Source organism: Bombus pyrosoma, linkage group LG6 (genome assembly GCF_014825855.1).
Source record: "Bombus pyrosoma isolate SC7728 linkage group LG6, ASM1482585v1, whole genome shotgun sequence".
Lineage (NCBI taxonomy): Eukaryota > Metazoa > Arthropoda > Insecta > Hymenoptera > Apidae > Bombus > Bombus pyrosoma.
The window spans coordinates 334,083-359,795 of record NC_057775.1 but is presented as its reverse complement, the minus strand read 5'-3'; the positions used below and the strand labels follow the sequence as shown (position 1 = coordinate 359,795).

The 25,713-nt window shown below is 35.6% G+C and overlaps 2 protein-coding genes and 1 pseudogene across 3 annotated transcripts in view; 2 read left to right on the top strand and 1 right to left on the bottom strand.

Annotated features, from left to right (window-relative positions):
• The window catches only part of LOC122568355 (polyubiquitin-B), a 3,545-nt gene extending 2,844 nt beyond the window's left edge, over window positions 1-701 (top strand). Inside the window, exon 3 of one of the 2 annotated variants that reach the window (XM_043727993.1) lies at window positions 2-701. In XM_043727993.1, coding sequence (XP_043583928.1) covers window positions 2-557 — 556 coding nt within the window. In that variant the 3' untranslated portion in view covers window positions 558-701. The remainder of the gene's footprint in view (window position 1) is intronic. The other variant, XM_043727994.1, reaches the window with a different exon arrangement.
• Window positions 702-1,153: 452 nt separating this feature from the next.
• LOC122568357 lies at window positions 1,154-5,304 on the bottom strand (annotated as a pseudogene).
• Window positions 5,305-5,995: 691 nt separating this feature from the next.
• LOC122568825 (fibrillin-1-like) overlaps window positions 5,996-25,713 on the top strand; it is a 217,991-nt gene continuing 198,273 nt past the window's right edge. Inside the window, exon 1 of the mRNA XM_043729029.1 lies at window positions 5,996-7,367. Within this exon, the coding sequence (XP_043584964.1) occupies window positions 7,325-7,367 (43 nt within the window). The 5' untranslated portion in view covers window positions 5,996-7,324. The remainder of the gene's footprint in view (window positions 7,368-25,713) is intronic.

Sequence of the window (25,713 nt, the reverse complement as noted above, 5' to 3'; positions counted from 1 at the left end):
TCGCTGGTAAACAATTGGAAGACGGACGCACGTTGTCCGACTATAATATTCAAAAGGAATCAACTCTTCATCTTGTTCTTCGTCTTCGTGGCGGTATGCAAATTTTCGTCAAGACCCTTACAGGAAAAACGATAACTCTTGAAGTTGAAGCTTCCGATACTATTGAGAATGTGAAAGCAAAAATTCAAGACAAGGAAGGCATTCCTCCAGACCAACAAAGGTTGATCTTTGCCGGAAAGCAACTTGAAGACGGACGCACGCTGTCCGATTATAATATTCAAAAGGAATCGACTCTTCATCTTGTTCTTCGTCTGAGAGGAGGAATGCAAATTTTTGTAAAAACCCTTACTGGAAAAACCATCACTTTAGAAGTTGAAGCTTCCGATACTATTGAGAACGTGAAAGCAAAAATTCAAGACAAGGAAGGGATTCCTCCAGACCAACAGAGGTTGATCTTCGCTGGTAAACAATTGGAAGATGGGCGCACACTTTCTGATTACAATATACAAAAGGAATCAACCCTGCATCTTGTGCTTCGTCTTCGAGGTGGCCGATGATTAAATATATTGATCGCACTTTAATTTAAAAAGTTATATGAAATAAATAGAAACAAATTTTTTTACTTTTATCCATTATAACTATTGATCGTGTGATATAATCCTATTAAGTATTTAATTGAAATAAATTGCATTATAAATACATTTTTACTCATTTATATTATTCTTTTTTAAGGATAATAAATTTACAGCATAGATTTATTTAATTTAAATTAAAAATTATTCATGTTAAGATATTCTCGTTAGAAATTTATTGTATATGATCTGCGTTGTATATAATACTAGATTTACGAGACCCGTCAAATTGACGGGTAAACGAAATTATGCATTTTTCTTTAAAAAATCGATTTATTCAAATTACGTCTGAAAGGAACAATATTAGGCTTCAGGTTTAAATAAATTACTAATAAATAGAAAGTTTTTTTTAAATTATCACTGAAAAATTATCACTGAAAAATAACAATAACATTAACGGTACAGGGTAATCATATCTATTGAGCACATTTTTTACAAATATACTGAATGTTGTTTGTGCATTTTCCGCATACGATCTTTTTGCAATATATACAATAATTATTACTTCTATTTTTTTTTTCGCAATTTTCTCGCACTTCTTACATTGAAGGTGACAAAAATGAAGCGTCTGATCTTTGGCAAATGTTCTCCTTGTTTTCTCCAGCTAATTCCTCTGCTAAACAAAATATGAATTCCTTTCTGGATATTTTCGATCTCCGAGCATATAGAATTCCTAGAAAACTATGTAACTCAGCAACTGTGATTGTCCAGTCTTCTTGCAAAAGTCGATGTGCTTCGGTTTCAATGCAATCTTTTGTGTTCCATTATGTGTCTGTCAATTATTAATTCGAAAACACTAATTACATAACCTGACATGATATTTCTCTTAGCATAGCCAATAGGTCCTGCGATATCCTTGAATATCATACGAATGGGGCGTTCTATCCCTAGATCCGCCTGCTTTCAGTTTTATCCACTGTGTCTCGTCAACTGCAATTTCAACTTCATCCATCACATTTTTGGATGTGCTTGGAATGCTCGTTCTCTCATCCTCGGAGTTAGAACTAGAAAAAATACGCATTTTTTTTCTTGTTACGATACAAGAAGCTTTCCTCTGCATTATCCGAAGATTCCTCTATCTCTACACTTTCAATGCATACAGAACTTTCGCTGTCGGCTTCGCTTTGGTCTAATTCATACTGATCTTCTTCGGAGGTATCCTCAGAACAATCTTAATTGATGTTGACAATTTTGTTCAATGTCTTATTATATCTCCTTGATTTACTCATGATTGCTAGAAAAGGGGAATTGGTCAAAATGAAAAAATACTGTGCCCAAATTTAATTACCCTATTGTAAATACTTACAATAAGCGGAGACTGTCTACAATAATTGAAATTTTTGCACACTATCTTTGAAAAACGTTCTTACACTGTCACTGCAGCAATCATACTGAAAAACGTCTCTTGTTTTAGGAATTTCGTCGGCATAGGCATAAGCGATTTCGTTGAAGACGAAAATAAACACTCAGGTCATACAATCCGCTTTAGGTTACATTATCGAGATCGATATCAATCGCGATTGAGAGATGCCGAATTGGAGGCATCTTAGTAAAGACTTTTCTTTCATTGTTATATTTATTATTGTAGGAATCACTTTACCAACGAAGCAAACATATAAGGTTTATTTCTGAAATCAGCTAACCCGCCAATTTGACGAGTCTCGTAGAGATAGGTATACTACATACAGATTTCAAAAATTAGAAAGCCTAGAAAAAAATAATTTTGTGTATAAATTCTTTAGATGAAATAATTAATTTACGATGCAAAATGGTTAAAATTAATACTATGGTTTTTAAGATATTTCATTTCGAAATTCGAAATCCGTCAAATTGGCGGGTCCCGTAAACCTAGTGTTAATGTTATTGTTATTTCTTTTAGTGATAATTAAAAAAAAAAGACTTTTTATTTATTAATAATTTATTTAAACGTGAAGCCTAATATTGTTCCTTTCAGACTTAATTTGAATAAATCGATTTTTTAAAGAAAAATGCGTATTTTCGTTTACCCGTCAATTTGACGGATGCTCGTAGAGATAGGTATATACGAAACGCCCGTAAATCTAGTGATAATAATCTTGCTAGACTTAATTTAGTTTTATAATTGAAAATTTGATGTATTGGTACAAGTATGAAAGTGAAATGGTAAGGTATTTGGATGTCAGTGATTTCTGATTGTTTCCTTCAGATGTCGCGTCAGTAGGATTTGAAGTGAAGATTTATTAGTTATAATGTAATTGTTATGTCTTTGTATTCAAAAGGGGTAGAAATACCCATGGACCAGTAATGGACTAAAGCCTGAATAAATAAGAAAGAATAATAATCTTCCCTAAGGATTTATTTCCCAGTGAACTGTAAGTTATTATCTACAATAAGAATTAAATACATTGTAATATTTATTGCGTTTCTTTTATATAGATTTTATATAATATTCTTTAATTTGCATTACAGTACCGTATAATATAACATATTACAATAATTTTTAAAATAAATTACAATATCTAATAAAGAAATCTTGTAGTAGAATCCGCAATAGTAATACAAAACTAGCTCTTTACAAGAAATATTTTCTCGTTATACTTTGACCTTAAATCGATTAGAACCATACGAAAATTTATAATGATTATACATCATATTCATTTCTAATCTAAACAATATACATAGTTGTTCAATGTATGTGTTCTTTCCGAGCGTATTAGTTTGCAACGTTAATTGTGATAGTCCGAATGAGATTAAGCATATTATTTGTACGTCTCGTTGTATTTCATATAAATTGGAAGAAATTGAACGAGGCGATGCGTAATGGTCAGTGGCACTGGCGACGGGCGGTCAGCCTACAATTATTTATACTTCAGCTGGTCGGATGCACGCGGGCGGCAATTCGATTAAAATTTTCACGCGCTGACGAGACATGAACAAATTTTCGAGTGTTCCAGCTCCGCCTAGTAGTTTTTAATACCATCGTCGAAATTACGAAAATTACCGTTCAATTCTGTTGTACTTGAAATCTTCATACACAGGAATATGCTACGGTACTTTAATACTGTACGGTATATGTCTGTTATTATCATGTTTTAAGAGCTTTGCAGTAGCTCTGTTTCAACGAATCTTACCTTTCAGAAAGTTGGAATATTTTCTGACGTTTAAAGCGACTTATTATTCCGTAATTTAAGTTTTACCATTTTAACGTACTGAAATGTATCTATATGATAAATAAATAAATTATGATTATTAACAATAAATAAACAATGCAACTGTGATGTAAATACTGTAATAATTACATTTATTTTTTATTTTTAAATTATTTCTATAAATTTTTATTTGTAATCAAGTGACACAAAATTGGAGTGGACTTTAGACACCTTTTTTTGTATAATCATCATATTTTGAACGAAGTTCAGAAAATTATATTTATATAGTCGTCATTATTGTTTTTATGTAATCCAAAGATCATGTATGTTTTTCAACTAATAAAGCTACGATTCCTTTTACCTTGTATAAATGGCACGGAAAGCTTGTATGTTTTATTATTCTTCTGCGTTATCTATTTAAATATAATATAGCATATATTTGTTATTCATTATATACATACATATATATATATTGTTTAGCAATAAAAATAATAAGATATATGTAATGTATAATGTGTATGTATATAAATATACATATATTTATAAACACTTATATACATACACATTACAGATACGTATATCTTATTATTTTTATTGTCAAACTCAAACGTGAAGATGATGATTAGTATACAGTATACAAGTAATATACAGATACGGTACAATGTTCAATTAAAACTTAACCGTAACTCAATTTCGGATAAGCGGCAAAGCGAAATGAATTTTTCGTACTCTCCTGGCACTAATTATCATTCGAAACACCGCCTTTCACCGCTTAATCGTGTTAAGTCGTTTCTCAGCTCTCCGTTCTAATTAATTTTCCTCGTTTCGAGTCCGACCACGGGAATAACGCTTTCGGTGGGTCTAAGTAACTATAATTTTCGTTACAAAAGATGCGTTTTTTTTCTCTGGCCATGACGTATATACATTGCAGGATAACCATCGAAGGAATTGTAGACAAAACTTTCAATTTTATTAACGTGTTAATTCCTTATTCTTTCTTATGTATCCTCTTCTATCATTTTCTTCGCTTTGCGGTTGTTTCAAAAATTTTCTGCTAATATCACTGCATTTCCTGATACGTTGCCGTAAGTGTCGAGAAAAAATGCCTCGCGGTTTCAGCATAATTTATATCGCGATAAAACGTGCAATTAACTTTCGCGTGGTCAGATTAAAATTTTGATTAAATCGTATCGTCCGCGTAATTAACGCGAATGTAACTCGCATTTTGTTAGCAAACACGGTTAGATAAGTTCATCTGTAAATACGAATCATTTTGTTTGGTAAATCGTGGATCAAAATGAAAATTAGTTTTAGCGAAAATGTTAATTAGCAATTTAGCTAAATATTTAATTTATGATACATTTAAATAAAATATATCTGAGAGAGAGAGAGAGAGAGAGAGAGAGAGAGAGAGAGAGAGAGAAATTGGAGTCTGAACTGAACTTTAATCTTTCTAACTTGTAATGTAAAAATAACTTTTAACCTTTCTAATGTTACTCTAATGCACATTATCTGTAATTTACCTAAAATAAATGAGCCTCTCAAAAGCCAAATTGCTCAACACTACTTTTTATCAATTCCTTCTTTTCATTAAATGCACATTTAATGTGCAATTATAAAAGAACAAATTATCAACTTACGTAATTTCATTCATCGTAAAATGATGACAATGAATAAGGTACAGTGGCTCACGAAAGTATACCAACACTCCTAGAAACTTTTCATATATATATTATAGAAAAGAAATTAAAAAATTTCATTAGCACTGTAACTAGACACGATTATATTGGTAAAATTTGAAAGGGATCTGAAAACATATAAGGTATTCATTGAAAGCATACATTTCGTAAAGATCATCAACGTGTTTCAACAGTCGATTATTCGCTATATTAATAAGCCACAACTTGCAGTGGGACAACCTTCAGCACTAATGGTATGTGTAAGACAACTGAATATTAATTTTTCTTATGTTTATGTTTGCAACAAACGTCTTGTAACTTTCATGTACATTCTCGAACTGATTCCAACTTTTGCTGTTACAATCACGATAGTTGTATCTCATTTTCGAAATATTAAAAAGTTTCTTATAATGCACATAGTACCAATATATTCATAGAAATTATGTGGCAAGTGTTGCCACACTTTTGCGAGTCGCTGTAAATTCAAGAAACAGTGTCTGTAACAATAACATTTATTTGTACTTTCCTATTTGTGCAGTTGTTCAGTGCGGCTTCTCAAATAACATTCTTATTTATTTGAATATACTTGAAATTTATTTGAACTGATTTATTTCAATTTACATAGAACCTTATCGTTTCGTTGCTAGTAGGTTTGGTGTCTTAGAAGAAAGAAAGGGCAAGGAAGAGAAGGAGAGAGGATCCTCCGAAAGATCCGCGATAATCCTGCGATGGTTCCCCCGCGTGAGGACACGGGGAGCACGGCGTGTCTCACGGCGAAGCGTGTATCGCGTGTGTTGCCTAATGGTGGAAGGAAACGTTATCCAGAGGCGGGCAATGGACGGACATTACTGTACGGCGTACCCTGGTAGGGCTGAGAGAAGTCAGCCTCCGGGATATGGACTCGTACTCAGTCTTCGAACTGGTCTCGTACCGCGCTCTATGCAGCGTGTCACACAGCCCCGCGAACAGCGGCAGCTTAGTTAACAACACCGTGTGCCGCTCCGCATCGTCGACTCCGTCGTCTCTGTCGCTTGCTAAATCTTCCTCCTCGTCTACCGGCTACCTTCACCAGTGTGTCGTGCACGACTCTCCTCCGCGACATTTATTCGCCGACCTAGCTCTAACGTATTGCTTGGAATTCGCGCGGAATTCCTATTGGATTCGCGTGGAATTCCTATTGGATTCGCGTGGAATTCCTATTGGACTCGCGTGGAATTCCTATTGGACTCGCGTAAAATTATCATTGAATAGTCGTTAAACTCTTGTGCACTTTTCAATTAATTCCCATTCAATTCTCGGAGTTTTCCCTTTCGGAACTCTCGCAAATTCCTATTGAATTCGCGTGGAACTCTGCTAAAATCCCGATTGAATTCGCGTGGAACTCTGCTAAAATCCCGATTGAATTCGCGTGGAACTGTCGTGAAATCCCCATTTAAGTCTCGTTCAATCCTTCAAACTTTCACAACTCTTGTGAATCCATTGAATCTTCGTTGAACTCTCGTGAAATTTCTATTGAATCTTGTTTAATTCTCGAAACTTTCGAAACTCTAGTGAAATTCTTGTCAAATTCCTACAAAACTTTCGTAAAACTTTTGTCAAGTTCTCGTGAAACTCTCGTAGATCTTTCGCAAATTTCTCAGTCTTTTCATGGCACGCAATCTTCCAATCCGGCCGAAAGAAATTATTGTTTGAAACGAGATCGATAGCAAGGGGGAAGTTTGGATTTGTCTGTGATTCGGTGAAGAACAACGACTGAAGCAAAGACTGTGCGATATCGACAAGTGGATTTACCAGAAACGAGTCTATGACACGGAGGATGACACAGAAGTAGCGACGACCTAGTAGTGGATGCAGAATAGAGAAGCGAGATTTTCGCGACAGCACGATGGACCTTCTTCTGTTGATCGGATTGCTTTCCCTGATATCAGGTAAGAAATTTATAAATCTCTACCGGAAAGTTTCGTTCGCTGACTGGTTCACGTCGGATTATGAATATCGATCGAAGGCATAATACTTGGCAAAGCAACGATGCGACGTAACAGAATGGGATATCGAAATGTGTAGAAGGAAACAAATATTTAAACTTAAATTTTAAACAGTACGAAAGATGAAGTTGTTCTGGAAATATATACCGGTATATCTCGGATTTCGTAGAATATACCTTGTCCCGTAGTGAATAATTTATTCACATGTGTGTGAGCTATTTAAGGCGTTCTATTATAGATCTTTGAAAAAATCTGTTGATTGTACTTTTTAAATGTTAAAATCACTTCCAATGTGTGCTTTGAAATATATTATCCTATATGTATAAGTAATTATAGTTAACAGCAGTTAAAAATAATAGATTGTTTTATTGGAACGATAATAATTCAATAAAATAATATAAAACGAAAAATGTTGTGTATCTATTATTTCTTTATAAAACGAAAGAAACACGTTTCTCACAGTAGAACATACTCTTAAAATTGTTATCTCCTTAAACTTGCTTTCTGTTATTTATTTCAAATATTTAAGTTATTTAAAATTCTCGACTTACGAATTGCTTAACGAATTATTAACTTTTGTTTCACCGTGAGAAATAAAAATTGGACGCAATAGTCACTCTTTGTTTACACTAATCTGTCGATAAATTTAATTGTTACCAACCCTGGCTGATTAACTTTGGAAGCATTAAAACATTTATTGCTCATACCGTCGAGAAGCATCGATAATAGCCCGATACATTACTCCGAGCGGGTTTTGCTCGATCGAAACGAATGATGCGGAATTTGTCGCTTTGCAAAACTCCGGAACACGCTGTTTTTGATGAAATATCGTAGCCTGAATTATCCAGATGCGATAATTCCATCAGTGCTAATAATCAAAACATCATTCAGTTGTATATTATTCGTGCCAATATGCTATTACGTTAAGAAATGATCATTTACTTAAATAAATAAAAGAAGAGAGAAGAAAGACACAATATAGATGTCATAAATACAAATAACACAGATTATAAATCGTCGTCAAATAATAGAACGTTAATTTCGGATTCAGAAATTGTCGATAGAAAACATGTCGCCTTTCAAGAAAACGATTTTAGGTCGCAATGTGCCGAACCCTAGCCGGGACATTCTACTTCATTCGTTGCATTGCATAGTACAATGCATCGTCCTGTCATCGCTTAATTCGTATGTATTACCGATACACCATATAAAATACTGTTTCGGTAATTGGACACGCGTACATTTGAAATACAGTAATTGGAAATGCGACTTAACGTATTCTTCCCTTGTAAGTCTAATGACGTCGGTTTCCATTTCTCATCTATCGACCGTACCCGCTTCCTTTTTCGTAAATTGAACGTATCCGATTACAGGGAGTTTGCACCTATCCAACGAAGACACAGAGGCATTGCCGGCGAATATTTCACAAAACGGCGCAAACGCATCGGGCCTCTAGCAATTTTGGGAATTTTCGTTGTGCACGCCTGAAATATTTGCCGGCCCGTATTTTCGTGCAAACGCATAATCGGAAAAGGATACGCGATATTTCCCCCTCGGCAGGCACAGCTGCCACGAGCACAGCCAGCTTTTATTTTTCTGTCAACAACGCTCGTGCAAGCTTTATTACGCGACGAGGGAGAACACGCGACTGCCTCCAACTTCTCTATCGAGGTTTCCCTGTTTTCCTCGTCCCTATTCACGCCATCTTCTCTTGGTTCACGGAAATTCCGTCGACACGGAATTCGTTCTGGTTTCACGGTGACTGTGCTTTCTTCTAAAACTGTTATCGCCTACGCTACGGAAAACGGAAAGAGAATGGCCTGTAGCGAACGATTTTCTGCGACGAGAAACCCTCGATATGCAAATTATTATCTATCGTGGAAATTGTCGGAAATTCGGTCGGGCATACGATTTCCAGCGTCGTGAAATACATCTTACGTCTGATTTACGCTGGATGAACGAACGTAAATTAACAAGATCATGAATTATGCATCTATATCATCTCGCTTATAAGTATCAGTATTGGAAATATTTCAGAAAATATGAAAAAGTAAATGAAAATACAGCTCTAGTAATCTGGATTTGGTTGGTGGAGTAGCGAATTTCAAAACTACTTTAATAACACAATATCCATAATATCGATAATAATACAATAATCTCATGGTACAATACTTGTAAACTCCTGTGAATATGTTACGCGTGTTACACGGTACATTATAAAGTTTCACTAGATTCATGAGACGCGACTAACTTGATTGTATTGGTAAAGTTTGAAACAAATCTAAGAACATATACGTGGAAATGGCAAGAGATCGCATTATTCAGATTATTTAAATAACTAACTATCCATAGTAAGTCTAAAAATTAAGTGGAACCATATTTAATACTTATTGTACGCTTAAGATGGCTATGTATAATAATACTATATATCGTATACTAATTGTTTATTAAATACATATGTTTGTCATGAATATCTTGTAATTTCTTTATATTAGGTCGTCCGAAAAGTTTCTTTCGTTTTATAAGGAAATAATGGATGCACAATATTTTCTGTTTCATATTATTTTATCGAATTAGGTATGCTCCATTTTGTTTTATCAAAATAAAGGTCACAACGTTCGACAGATTAAGTTTCATGTTTGTGTAAAGATGCATCGTTGTAAAAGACGCGTCTGTAAAAGAAAGACACTTTTCGGACAACCTATTATATAAAAGTTTTCTATGGTAAGTATTCAAACAATTTTGTGAGCCATAGTATGTATACATAGTAAAAGACTCGTTTCTTTTAAGTGCGGATACGGCTTGAAGCGTAGACTTAGAGTTAACGCGTCTGTAGGAAAAATCCATCGAACACTACGATCGTAGTGTCGTTCAGCGCGAAATTTCCATCGTTTCTAAAACAATTTTCCTATGGTTCTGCCATCGTCCATTGAAAACGTAGAAAAGGCGGAGTTCCACGGTATTGGAAACGTCGACTTGGTATCTCTACTTGCCAACTTCATTACCAGGTTGTGGTGGCGCGGCTTTGCGCTTTCTCATGCCAACTTCTCCGTTTGATAGCCGAATTGCGTTTAACAACGTGGCCAACTTTCTTCCTCTTTCACGCTTCTGTGCAATACCATTGCGGTGAATCACTTTGTCGAGTTTACTGATCGCCGATAACACCTGCAAGACAATCGCATAAATTTATATTACGTTATAACAAAGAATTAGTAGATTAAAAAGGAAGTATCGGGCAAGGCAACGAACATAGTGTACTATAAATTTCATCATACGTAACACAACTGTCGATATTTACTTCCTATGAAAAATTTGAAAGTGCATACTTTTTATATTTAATCGTATTACTATCATAGTTATTTTCTAAATTGTTCGTTTAGAGTTCTTCGTTATTTTATTGCAAAAGAGATATCAGGTACTCTATTTAACTCATAGTCGCTTAAAAGTATCGTGAATGTAGATATTGGAGGAAATCTATTAATCTTTATCATACAAAAGGTTGTTTCAGTACTAAAGCGATAATTGAGCTGAAACATAGAAATAGTATTTTTTAAAACATTCAAGGAATTTAAATTGCCACGTATCTATTTCTCTGTCTATTATTTTTTTGACTAAGCTGCGATCTGTCATTGTCTCGTTTCCGGTCTCACCGATGTTACGAGCTTCGAAGCAGCACAACGAGAGACCTGTCTCTCCACACTTGCGCAAGAAGCATCCCTTCTTCTCGTCATTTCGTAAAATTCCTTCTTTTTCATTCGCGTTTCCGTGAAGTCCTAGTTTCGACGCCGACTACGAAACGTGCGGTACTTCCTCGAATCGAGTGTTATTACGTCGGAAGCGTGTTTGCTTTTTACTTTTCTTCTTCGAAGGATTAATGAGAGCGCATTTCGTTTTTCATACAGTGGCTTCATAGAAACTTTTTACCCAACATATTATGAGCGATACACGAAACATTTTTCAATGTCATTAGCATTGTAACGAATACATTGCGAATATCCATGCAAATTCGTATCTTGACGAAGACAATTAAAAGAATGGAACCTAAGCAGACGCTTATTTCATCTATTAAATATCAGGTAATGGAGAAAGTTCTTGACGTTTTAATCAACAGAGAGAAACCTAAAAAAGGCAAGAACTTTCTCGGTTACCCGATATTATATCAAATAATGTTCAAATCGATATTATTTATGGAAGAAATACCTTGTATTTACCGTAACCATGTAGGTACAGGAAAATCGTGCTCGTTAATACACATTTCTGCCATATAACGTCGCATCAGTCATCACTGCTATATTATGGTAATATGTATATAGTAAGCTCCGGGGCTTGGCTTAGGCAGTTCTGCTGTAGATCGACATCAAATTGCGAGTTATACGTTGTAACATGAACGATATGAGAGCCGTTCTTGGAGCTATTTTTACGGCCTTAAAATTATTCTCGATACAATATTATTAAAACTTTACCTTCATACTTATGGAAACCTTCTCATGAGTCATATTTAATCTGTTATATGAGACAGATTACTTTAGTTCTTTTAATAAGACATTTATCATGTTTAGACAGGATGAATCTAATAACCGAGCCAGATTACAACTCTGTTTCTATTGCAGATAGAAAAAAAATACGGAGGGAAATTTTGCATCCTTTGTCAAGTTCTACCTATCGTGTGGTGCGATTGTTTTCAAAAGTGCATCGGCGCAGTTGCAAAGTCCACTTTATTTTTCAAACAAAACCCTACGACTTTTTTTTGCATTAATCGATCCCCCGTGCCATCATTCCGTTCCATTGCGTCGTTTCAAATCCGATAAACTTGTCCAAAAAATTTCCTTTCCCGTTATTCGAACAAAATTTCGTTCAACCTTTCTCCAAAACAGCTACGCTACTCATTTTTATGCGTTAATAGGAAATTTGAAAATGCAGATATTGAAAGCTTATAGTATACGAAAATATATAAAACATGCATAGCATGGTACCTTTTACGATATTTAATAGATAAAACACTCTTCTACCTAAGTGCTGTGTTTTCTAAATTATATTCATAAAAATATGAATTTGCATAAATCTTCGCTCTAAGGATATTCGAATAAGGATATTCGAACATTTTCGCGTGCCTGTGTACGTTGCCGAAATCACTATGTGAATTGCGTACGCGGCAGGAAGAAATTCGGTGGAATTTATCCAGATCTGATGGACATCCTCGGATTGACCGTGTCAGCAGGGCGAGGCTGCCATCCTTTCGGCTTGTCTGGCGTATCTATGTACATTGTTTTTACCGCGACATGGTAGCAGCTGCGAGCCAGAAGCCGCAGGCCGGCAGAATCTTCGCGGCGAGATATCACGATGTCCCCTTTGCACTCGTTTCGCCGGCGCTCTCCTCCGCTCGCCAGCTTTCTTTTGTGTTTTCTCGCCGTTCTCTAGTGGTTCGACCCGGGCTAAATATAGAGGCGTCGCAAGGGTCTGTCCCGCTGACGGGTCAGAAGTAACTTGTTGCTATTAGCGGACGAGGGTCGAAAGCGCAGGAGGAGCTCGCCAGAGGCAACCTTAAGTTATCCAAACGTCACGAAATAAGAGGCACCAATGGACGAAGAAAGAGGGGGTGCACACCGGTCATGCGACGCAACTGCTGTCACTTCGTTAAATCATCCTTCGAATTAATAGAGTCATTTTTAACGACGCTCGTCCAGCGAAGAATAAATAACACGGCGGTGGCTACCGTTTCTTCTTTATCATCTTTCTTAGTTCTGGTTGTTCTTTGGTGACGAATCTTTCTCGGATCTTTCTTGGGTGATGAATTTATAGTAAAGTTGATGGTGGAAAGAAAACAATAACGTAGACCTCGATACATAGTACATAAGTTAATCATCTGTTAGGGTTTCAGGAATTTGGAATGTTCGATTTAGAAGATAATTATACATATATAAATGAAATATATATAAATTTTTCTATCAGGATCTAACTTTGTTTAAAATTTTCTTCAATTGAAGACTTTGTCATTTATACCATTTGTTCTTTGATAATTATCTAAAGACGAATTTATATCATGGATAAAATATATCATGTTATTTAATATCACGTAATTGTATAGAAAGGAAATTCGTAAAATATATATTCGTACTCGTTTCTAAAAACACGTTAATATTAATTACAGAAACGTAGGGAAATTTGAAGGACATTTTATTAGCTATTATTCTATAATTCTTATTAACGCGTTTTCAGTATCAAGTAAGAAATGAAAATGAGTGATCAATTACTTTGTCATTTAATCTTCAATTTTTTTGAAAACTTATCGTATCGTATGGTACAATACTTACGTACCACTGCGTATACTCGCACTCGATTATTTTCCTTATTTTCCCGAATGCTAAAGATTTCTGCTTACGATCGAAAGGAATTAAAGCGGTGCTCGATCCTGGAATTTTTTTCTTTCTCCGTCCAGAGGCCAGCGGATAAATCGTTGAATAGAAGAGAGACGCGTTATGCGGCTTCCAGCCCGTCAAGCCTCAACGATGATTCGAAATATCGTTTCTCTTTCACCGTTCCTCTCCTTCTCTTTTTACGATCAGACGTAACGTCTTCGTGGTACATTTCTCCCTCCATGGTCGCCGTCAATCGGACTCCATTTTATGGATTCCCTTTTACTATTCGATTCTGTCCCAACGTTTCGCCCGCTTCGCCGTCTGTTTTACCGTTTTCAACACGTTCAAAGATTTCCCGTCGATCGAACCTTCTTATTCCACGGTTTCTTTCCTTCTTTTACTTATCCCTTGTCACGAATCGAGGTGTGAAAAGAAAAGAAAAGGAAGAGAAAAGAAGGAAAAAAGAGGAGAATAAGGCTGAGAAACGGTTTCCTTTGAGCCGTCGCGAATCTCTCTACTTCAATTTTCTTTCTTTTTCTTCTTTCTTTTTCTTTCTGTACAGACACGCATCCGTGGGTGCGCAAGTGGTTCGCGAACCTTTGCGAGCTTCTTGAGTGGTTGACGGAGACGCGTGCTATGCCCTCGCATAAACGTTCGTTAAAGCAGAATTCACATACATTTATAACATAACGTCGCCATGTAACCTTCTTGGACGAACAAAAAGAACGAAACATGGATGAGATTCTGTAATTATATCGCGAATATGTTTTGGCACGGAGGATGTTGGTAATCATCTTTGATTAGTAGACTGTGAATCTCTGTTCGTTTGTGGGAAACTTGGAAATGGAAGAAGAACCTTTCATCTCCGCTCAATGCTTAGCAACGACGAATTTTATTTAACTTTTCTATCGTATTCGTAAAAACCGTAATTGTACAATAATTATCATTGCCTATCTTTTTCACAAATCTAATCATTAATTTATTCACGCGTTCTAAAAATATATATATGGGAATAAACAAAATTATACAACAAAATTAAATAAATAAAACCAGTAAAGCTCGGTAGAAGAAAGTTATATTAATTTTTATAATTATTCAAAGTAATTAACGATTGCATCATATGTATCTGAACGTACTACAATAGAAAAGCTAATATGTATCAAAGTTCGATAGAGTTGAATGAAGTGATTGAAAAAGATAACAAAGAAAATGTTGCGTTAAGGCAACGTTGATTTTTAACGGGTTAAAGATCTTTTTGCTTGTTGAGACAAGAACGAGACGGAGATATGAAAACTCGTGAACTATAGCTGAGTCAAGTTCCTTTGTTCGACCTTTCTTTCTCACTTTTCTTGTCACCTCAGTTTGGGCGGTAGGAACCGGCCCTTTTTCCGACGAGCACCTTTATTTACGGCACCGTAGCCGAAGAGAAATGGTAACAGGGTGCACCATAGAGGGGATACAGTCACTCTAGGGACGCGAAGCAACTTAATGACACCAATAACACGACTAATTTATGCCGCTGGTAAAAGTGTTAAGCTCGAGCCGTATCGTTAGGCGCGACGGCGATTATATTTTGATCATCGTTTCGTGGCAGTATGTTAAGCATCGGTAATATCAGACGCGTACAGCCGGTTGTACGAACTTGCTTAATTTAATCCTTATGTCTATAATTAGAAGTTAGTCGGACACGTAGACGCTTAATGGAGCCGGGGAAAGGTAATGTGCACGCGTTATTAAACAGTTTACTATTTAAGTTTTGCTGATCTTTTCCCATGAAGTTGTTTAATGGGACAGGCGAACAGGAAACTTTTCATTTTCTTTTATTCTTTTGGATATTAATAATAGGTAGTTTTGAATTGAAGCGTAACTATTAGGTTGCGGGTTTCTGTGCATCTACAAGAAAGACGAAGGTGCAAAAATGTGATGGCGTTTGAATAAAATGTACGAATACGTATGACGGAGAGTTTAAAGAAAGTTGAGGAGAAACAACAGTTTGTAAATAAATGTCAAATTCCAGTGATCTCTCTTATTAATGGCGGTAAATGGCAGTTTAGTTTATATATATAAAGATTACCTTTCGATTCATCCTTTAATTAAACAGTTCAATAATCACGAAATGAAAAATCGATAGAAACAAATCCATCTGAACTAGGTCGATTTTTATTCTCCCGAACAGGAATGTAATATATTTTTAACAGCAGTGAAAAGTCAAGTTAAGATATAAGGGACCCATAAATAAGGAAGTTATGATATCATACATATTAAAAATTGAAATGATAAATTAGCCCGTTCTTCTGAGTTAACAGATTCAAAATGTATGAAAACTAAATATAAATAAGGAACGTACGTTACTACAATACGAATTGTTCGGAAGCAATTAAGAGTCGTTTTGTTCAAATGTAACATTTCACTCTCCTCTCCATTATAAAGCTTTTATACAAATAGTTATTACTTTCGCGATATTTCAAGAATCAATTATTTTGAATTGGATGTACGGTATATCAATTAACTTTCCTCTACAAATAACGCGTAGTAAACATGCATTTTCATTCGTGTATGAAATTAACAATTTTACTCCAGCCCGCAACTTATCATTGCTGTATTAACTGTAAATTGCACGGTTCGGTAGCTCGTACAAATATAATCAATTATTATCAACGAAAGATTTCAGTATCAACGTACTAGCAACTTTATCGCTGGTTCCATGGCTGGTTGATCCCACATCTGGCAATACTTTGTACGCGCACTGTATTTATACGATATACAGTGACGAGCAAAACACACTCCGCTGATTTTATGTAAAAGGCGATAATGCGACTAATTTTTCAAGTGATCGGTAAAGATTAGGTAACAGTAACTACGAGCTGCGTCTGATTAACGAAATGTAATAGTTCATTTTCATTAACATTAATAATGTACAGAACAATTTACAAAAATGGACATCTTAAACCATGTTTACAGTTTTTCGTCCACTTTCCTTTACTTTTTTTTAATGCTTTTAATCTACGAGGCACAGTGTCAATTAAATTTTTAATTAGTTGTGCTTCAATATTGTACCATTCCTGTTGTGTTCTTTCCCATAATTCACGAACACCTGAAGGTGGATTACTATATTTTGCCAGCCTTCTTTTCAAAATGGGCCACAAATTTTCGATCGGATTCATATCCGGACTTTGTGCTGGCCACTTCATCGCAGGAAAATGTTGATTTTCTAGCCAGGTTTTAACTATTTTTGCAGTATGCTTAGGATCCCCGTCTTGTTGAAATGCTACTTCACGCTCATTATATCCAATAGAATTAACTACAGAAGGTAAATTACTTTGTAGAATGGTCAAATAATGCTCTTTTCGCATTACACTTTCGATTCGAATTAAGGGACAAACACCTCTGTGAGTAAAGCAACCCCAACACATAATTGAGCCACCCCCAAGCTTCATAGTTTGTTTTATACCACCTGGTTGATCATTACTCTGATGAAGTCCAATACCAGGACCTTCCGTCGGATTCGAATCTGTTAATTTTTGTTCCGTCACTCCATATAACTCTTTTTCAATTTTCGGTCGTCCATTCTTTGTAGGTGTCAACAAATTGTTTTCGTAATTTAATATTTTTGTTTGAAAGAGCTTGTTTACTTTCTTTTTCCTTCGCTCGAAAACCAATTCCTTTTAAAGAGCGACGAATGGTCCGTTCGCTAGCACTTATTTCGATTTCCTGAGCAGCAATTTTTGGTGTTTTGTAACTATCCGACCAAATACAGTGTGCAATTTCACGCGCTGCTCTATCCGAAATAAGTCGCGGTCTACCGTTTTGTGAAGAAATTGGTGCACTAACATACTTTTTTCTTATTCTTGCAACTATCGTATGACTGACACCACATTTCTCTGCAATTTGCCGCAACGACAAACCTTTATCACACAAACAAATAATACTGTTCTTTTTATCTTCACAAAGTGGCTTCATCTTGGATTAAGCATATCAAACTGAAAAGTAATGTAACAATCGTGTGGAACAGTTGACTGAGAAACAATGGGCAATCAGTGCTTATTGACAGTTTCGTTTCCCTGACATTTACATGCTATCGTAAACGTTTCTGACGAAACGTGCAAAACTGTAAACACTGTTTCAAAACACAATTACTATAAAATATTCTGTACATTATTAATGCTAACGAAAATGAACTATTACATTTCGTTAATCAGACGTAGCTCGTAGTTACAGTTACCTAATCTTTACCGATCGCTTGAAAAATTAGTAGTATCGCCTTTTACATAAAATCAGCGGAGTGTGTTTACACTTTTGCTCGTCACTGTAAATATACAATATACCATAGATCCTGCCTGTGTAGAACGCTGTATTATGAGAATGCATGTGACGTTACACAATGTCCCATCGCTATTTTCTTTTTCGAGAATTTATTCTCTCTCTATGCTTTTGTTTGTTCTATTCCATCGCTAATTGATGTTGATACAAGATTTTAATTAATATATACAGCGACTCGTATTGATATTTGAACATCATGGTGGTCGAGAGATTATCGCTCTTTGCATTACGCGTATAAACGAATAATCCAAATATTTCAGTGAAACTCAAGACTTATTTAAAGAAAGATACCGCAAGTTGTTCGATCAAAGTATTTGTCGTTGCGTTCTGTAGCTTTGACAGTCAAAGTAGAACTTTTTGTGAAATTGCTGCGTGCAAGCCAGCTTATTCACTAGACATTACTTCTTTGCATTACTACCAGTTCCGATCGATGCGACATGGTTTATCCGATATGCATTTCCAATTAATGAATCAGATACAAAAATAACTTGATGACTGGTTCCTGTCCGAAGGCACAGCATTGTTTCGTGGTGGAATTCATCACTTGATAGACGGTTTAAAATTATAGAAAGCAACGACGAATATTTTGATTGAACAACTTGTTGTACCTTTTTTGAAGTAAACTTTGAATCTCACTGACAAAAAATTTATTTTTTAAGATTATTCATTTGTACAACCAATTGGTCGTTTTTCTAGTATACTATATTAAAATACTTATTCTAGTTGGTAGAAATATAAATTTTGTTTATTTAATGCACATAGTTTTTCAAGTGCCGAGCAGACAACGAACAAGTTATATTTTTATGTTAATCTTCGACTTGATACGAGGAGCATAGAGAATGACGTCTATATCGTCAGTTTGGCGTTAGTTTTGTAAAATGCTACCACAAAATAGTTCAGGCATGAAATTTATTGTAATATCGAATTAAAAAGAAAAGGAATTGTCAAATAAAATTAATGCAAAGTAGCTATATTAGATAATTTTCAAATCTTGAGTTTTAAATCGTACATCGTCTTACGCCTTTAAAAGTTCGACAAATCCTTGAAGTCTTAAAAGCCTTTAAGGTTTAGATGGATATTCAATATCTCTAATGATTCATGTTTGGAATTTCTTACATGTATTATATCTATTTTAGCTTTGATATATTACAAAATTGTATCTTCAATATATTTTACATAAAGCGTTGGATATTTATCAAACTTTCGAAATTTCCAAGGCTTCTAGTATTTATAGGAATCCAAAAGAATCTACTAAAACTTTCAATATTTTTAGATATCGAACCATCAGTGACTAGAATTTTTTACGCCATTGAAAAACATGGAAATTTCGATCCAAACGTCCGCTTTGATTCGTATTCCTCGTGATTTCCAGTAATCACAGAAACGTACAAATCCCGAGATTTATTAAGACTTTTGATATTTTGAAATATCGGAATTCTTCAAATTTGTCGCAATATCGAGGAACATTGAAATTCGGATTCAAACGTCCACCACTGTTCGTATCTTCGTGCAGACAGCTCTCTACCGGTGGAGGTCGGCTGATCGCGTGAAAACAGCCCGGCATCGTATTGAATTTTGTTTTTTGAATTCGTGAAAAGTGATCTCGCGTTTTTTCAGTGGTTCTTTTCTGCCGAAAAGAGTAGACGAAACTCCAGACGGAAATACCAGATGCACGTACCGATAAACCGGAGTAGTCTACGAAACCCACGGGTCACGGCCCACGGAAACGACATTCCTGTGCGGCGTGCGACGCTTTACAACTTTATTGCCGGCTGATTATCGACTGCGTGGTCGCACGATCTGCCGGATTCACTCTGATTTCACTTTTATTCTCATGTCAAAGCACGCACGCTCGTAGTAGCTGACGAGCAGGATAAAGTGTCTCCGTGGAGATGCACGTGATCTATAAGGGGAGACGAGTATTTTAGATGGCTCCTGGTGCTTGGTGTATGTAAGTACACGCGCCGACGAGGCAGACTCTCTGTGAAAGTTTGTTTGTATCTTGGATTGAGTTATAGAGGGGAAGATGGTTGTTTGTGTTTTGGAAGATGATGCGTATATAGAGTATGAAGGATTCTTAGCTTTTTTCTTGCCTTTGTTTTAATACAGGGTGACTTATAAATACATGTCCATATTTCAAGTCTGGCGAGTCTAATGGCATTAAAATAAGTAGACGTGTTATACGGTAATTTAACATTTTAATTTGACTAATAATATTCGTAATACTTACTCTTAACGTTTGATTTTTATTACGAAACTTGCCATTGTGACGTGCAAAGATATTTATTTATTATCTGATATTGGTAGAGAAAGTGCTCCATGTTTGAGATACCGAAGTATCTATTTGTTAATAATTTTATCTAATTTGTAACAAATAACAGGGCCGAATGATTTGTTAACTAGTGACGTTTGTGGACGAATGGTAATTTTCAAATTTCCCATTCAATCTGCAGAGAGAGGGAGAGAGAGAGAAGACGCTGGTTTGTAAAAGATTTTCAAATATTTGATCATTGCAATTATGATTAAAATATGCCAAAACTTTAGAGTAAATTATTGAATCTACTCATTTGTATATGAATTCTATGATTTCGCGATAATCTTGCGAATATTCCGAAAATACGAGATTCGACGTGGAATTTTAAGTTTTAACGCGATGCTGCTAATTTGGAATATCAAGGGAAAATCCACTAAGAAGGATGCTGCGTATCTCTTCTGCAATGTGAATTACAGCGAAGACAAAAGAGACGAGTGGCTGCAGTGTTTCATGCGCGAAATATGGTTATACCGTGAATGTGTTGATTGTGACTCCAAAACTGACATTTGTGATTACTGTATGTAAATTTTAACACCTATAATTGATATTTACATGAGATAATTGTTCCTATATTGTGATTTTTGTGCTTGACTAAATCATAAGAGAAAACAATTTTATTATCTACTTGTTTCTTTAATTTCATAAATTCAAGGAAAATTAGAATATATCTTATTTCATTTTTCAATTAGATCGAAGCTTCACATACTTTTCTTTTTTCACAATTACCGACAGTTTGAGATATAAAAGTTTATTAGCTTCCTTATGATATTATGCAATTTTATTTGTGTCCTTCGCCATAATTATTATTCGTCTTAAACAAACTGGTATTCCAAATATGCTGTACTTCCTCTAGTTTGTAAATTCTTAAAAAAACTTAGTTGAAAAAAATCATCAATTGTCCAAGAGCGTTCCGGATTTTTCTTTTCATAAACAATGAAATATTTCGAACGAATTTACCAAATTTTAAATCGTAAAATAGATAGAAAGTGAAATTCGAAAGGCGAACATTGTATTTTAGAACAAACTCTACATAGGATATAGGACAAATTGAAGCTTTTAACAAATCCATCGAATAGGTATCGTAATTCTCTTCGAACTAATAAAATATCCCATTGTTTATCAAGTATAAGATACTAGATTTCTTTGTTCATTTCGTTATCCGATTGGTTGCCAAATTTGTTTAGCTACGGTGAAAGCACTGTGATATTCTCCGTAAAGTAGCGTAAAGTTTCAATTACTGGGTCACGTATAAAATTCCATGAATATTTAATGCAAATTCCGATCCATTGGGAAGTTAGTTTAAGCGGAACGATATTTGCGTATATACCGCGTGAGTGTACATTAGGCATTTTGTACATACTTGCCATGCGGGTTAATATTTCGATACAACCGACGTTCATCGTTCTCGATGGATTGGAATAATTGCTCGACAAATATCGTGAAATGCTTTGAGGTACTTTATTTTTTCAAATTTATTCAGCTTTATAATCACGTCATTGGATCTTTAAGAGTTTCGCATGTTGATTTCTCATGAAATTTGTTGCCTGCAAACTTTTCGACACAATTATATCTTGAGAGTCGCTATTTTTAATTCTTTTACAAAAATAAATAGCTGGTCACAGTGGCTAGGAATCAGAGGGTGAAAACGAGTTCAACTAGAAATAATTTTCTGATTTATTCGACAAAAATCTAAAACAGCTACAGAAACATAATTTAAAATAATATTTTTCATCCTATTACAAGTTGTATACGTCACTGCGCTTATAGTGATATAACAGAGATAAAATATCGAGTGCAAGGGTTAAAGCAAGTTCCGTTAAAAATAATTGTCCGATTTATTCGATTTATTTGCTGATTTATTTAAAATTTGACGTATAGACATCGAATCTAAAGTATCATTTTTCATTTTATTACAAGCTATACATGTCACTAGCATTTATAGCGATAAAAGAAAATAAAATATCACTGAAGCGATTATTATCTAATGTATTAACCACACATTCAGGTTAAAAGAGCCAAAACCAGTCATTGAATGATTAAGAAACCGATCGTAATCACGATGGAATTACATCGGTGATCGATAACAATGTCAAATGGTTAATGCGAAAATCGCCGCTCGTACGTGTCGGGATATCAATTTACGGCGCGTTCATTAATCAAACGCTAGACTATACGTTGCCATTGGTAGCCCCAGCGACTTTCACGCGATACCGCGCCGATTGCTTTGCGAAAGTACATATACAGCGAACCGGTCTATTAAATACGGAGCGAAAAGTCGCGAACAGCAAAGTGACTTCTTCCTGTCGTGACGAGGCGTCGTTTCATAGACTATCGGCGCGTCATAACTTAAACATACTGGCTAACGTGAAAGGAAAATTACCACGAGTTCTCGAACGTGTGTCCTGTCTTCGATCGCCTGTAATCAAGTGGACGATTGGTTTTCTCTATCGTTATCGTATCTGCTCGTGATACAGATGTAATTTCATTTTGAATAACGACGTTGTAATTTGTTAGCGTAGCAGCGATTTGTTGCGAAAATCGGCTAATACCCGACGACTGTACACGCGTATTGCGAAGTTTTGAAAGTCGACTGCGTTTTCTTTGACCGTTCCGGCCGTGGAGAACGAGGGGAAAGAAATGAACGTATGTGGAAGTAATTACACCTTGCAGGGTGAACGAAGGAATTGTAGAATTAAGGACGAAAGAATCGATGCTGGACCCTCCTGCATAATCGAGTTGATATTATTAGTGAAATTTCGTAAGTCACTAGTTACAAGTTAATAGCGGTAATAAATTTTCTTATAGTTGGTTGCCGCATAAATTCTGTCCGCCTTTATATAAGCAAGTTATCAATGTTATAATTACATTGCGATTTTTATTCGTTTATGTAAATTCAACGGTGCAAAGATTCACGGCATGCGCGTAATATGCTAAAATATGTACAACCACCAAAGTGTAGTAGTTGTTAGAATATTTGGTAAGCAAAACAAGTCGCTGGTTAGATAATACTCTCTTAGTTGTGTTCATAAAAATATGAATTTGCATAAAAATCCGCGCTCTGTTTTTAATAAATGTAGCATTGTATCACTGCAGAAGAGAATGAAAAAAAAAAGTTGGTATACAATATGTTTGTTTCAAGTGCCTACTATTTTTTAGACGAAAGTTGTATAATATCGGGGGCAGCATATTATGATGATAATTGTTTGATCTTTAAATTAAACATTGGCGCCACACGTGAAGATCGCTCTTGAATTTTTAAACGCGACCCTAAATTTTTTATCCTACAATCTTGCAGCTGATATCGAGATCTTTGCAAAACACATGTAATTTACATACACCGGTTTAGAGATATGACCTCTGAAAGTTGGCGTGCCGCCGATATTTGCGTCACCAGATGTGCACCTTAAAAGGCTATCCGATAATCCGCGTTGCTTTTGTAGATTGAACAATTGAACCACGTGGATTCGATTCTGTTTATTCGTCTCCGTGCGACTGCACAGCACCATTAGCACCTACGTATTGTTGCAACCTTGCAATTGGAGTAAAATGAAGAAATTCGTTCTAATACGTTAATTTTACATAAGAAATAAGGATTAGTTGAATTTGTATTACTTCGAGGCGATGGATATTTATCTTATGGCAAAGTGTGCAAACAATTTCATAAGCGTCTTTCTACTCGATTAAAACCAGATGTTACAGTTTCTCGAAACACATACACACACATATATGTAAAAAATCTGTTTTTTCTAAAACCACCATGGTGTGCAAAGTTCGACCGAGAAACATCCTCGTGGTGTACATTGGGGCACGTTAACGCCGTAGGCACATCGACTTCCAGAGGTCATATTTGTAAAGCGCCGTATGTAAATTGCATGTGCTGTTAGTGTTTTGGAAAGGTCTCGAATCCGCTACAAGAATACCCAATAAGAAATATAAAGATCTATTCGATATTTCAAGTGATCTTCGCAGGCTGTTCCAATGTTCTCTGTCTTCAATCTTCTCTCAATGAAATATTTTTTCGTATCTTTGGTAGTTACAGAAATAATCGCACGTACACGCAAAACGGACAACTATATATAGTTGTGTTCATATATATATAAGTAGTTGTGTCTTTCAAGATGAACAAAGGAACTGTAGAATAAAGAAGACGGAATCGTTGTTGGACCCTTTTGCATAATTAAGTTGATGTTACTGGTCGAATTTTGCGAATCACGAGTTACAAGTTAATAGCGGCAATAAATTTTCTTATGCTTAATAATTTACGCTACATAAATTCTATCCGCCCCTTCATTTATATAATCAAACAAGTTATCGCTGTTATAGTAGATATAATGTTACATTTATAATCATCGGCGTAAGCTGCGCTTGTATAACTTAGAGGAGACATAGGAATAAGATATTTTCATTAGTTCTTAACACGCCAACTGCCACGATGGTCATCGTTGACTCGGATTGCAACAATTTTTTACTGCCGTTAAAACGATCTAGATTTTATGGACTAACAAGTTTTCAACAATGCGTGTGATTCCGATTAATTGTGAGGGGAGAAATGAGGGGTTGGGAAGCACCGGCTTGCAAATACCATGTCTTCATCGCGATTTAATAGGAAACGACAGTTTTAATAGAAATCTGGAAACAACGGATTGGCTGATTAACGGGCGTAATAACGTTTAAACAAATTCCGCGCCTCGGTCAATAATCAATTTGTGAGGTGTACCGATGAATTCAGGTAATCCCGTGGCCGTCAACAAACGGACACTTTTCCTTCGCGTGTAGAGGGCTATCAGCGACCGCAAAATCGCACGCGCATCGCCTCCAATCGGATTTCGCGGTGGCCGCTCGTATTATTTGCATATCGCTGCACAGACAGCGCGAAACAACGAGGTCGCCGTATCGACAAGTTATGCGGAGGAACGGAGAAACGCAAGGAAACAAGAAATAAAATGGATATGTGGAACGGAGAAATAAAGCAGCCTCTAGTAGGTACAGCTTACCAGAGAGAGAAAGATTAGAAGGGTAGGTACAGTGGCTCATGAAAGTATTCGAACACTTTTACAAACTTCCTGTGTACATGTATAATATACAAAATATTTTGAAATTTCATCGGCACTGCAACGAGACACGACCATCGTGATTATAGCGAGAAAGCTTGAAACGGATTTGAAAATGTGTATAGAAGATACAAGATGTTCGTTAAAAGTATACACTTCGCGAAGATCATCAAAGTATTCGAACAGTCAATTATTCGCTGTATCACGATAGTAGATTGTAGTAGAAGTTACGATATGTAGAGAAACTA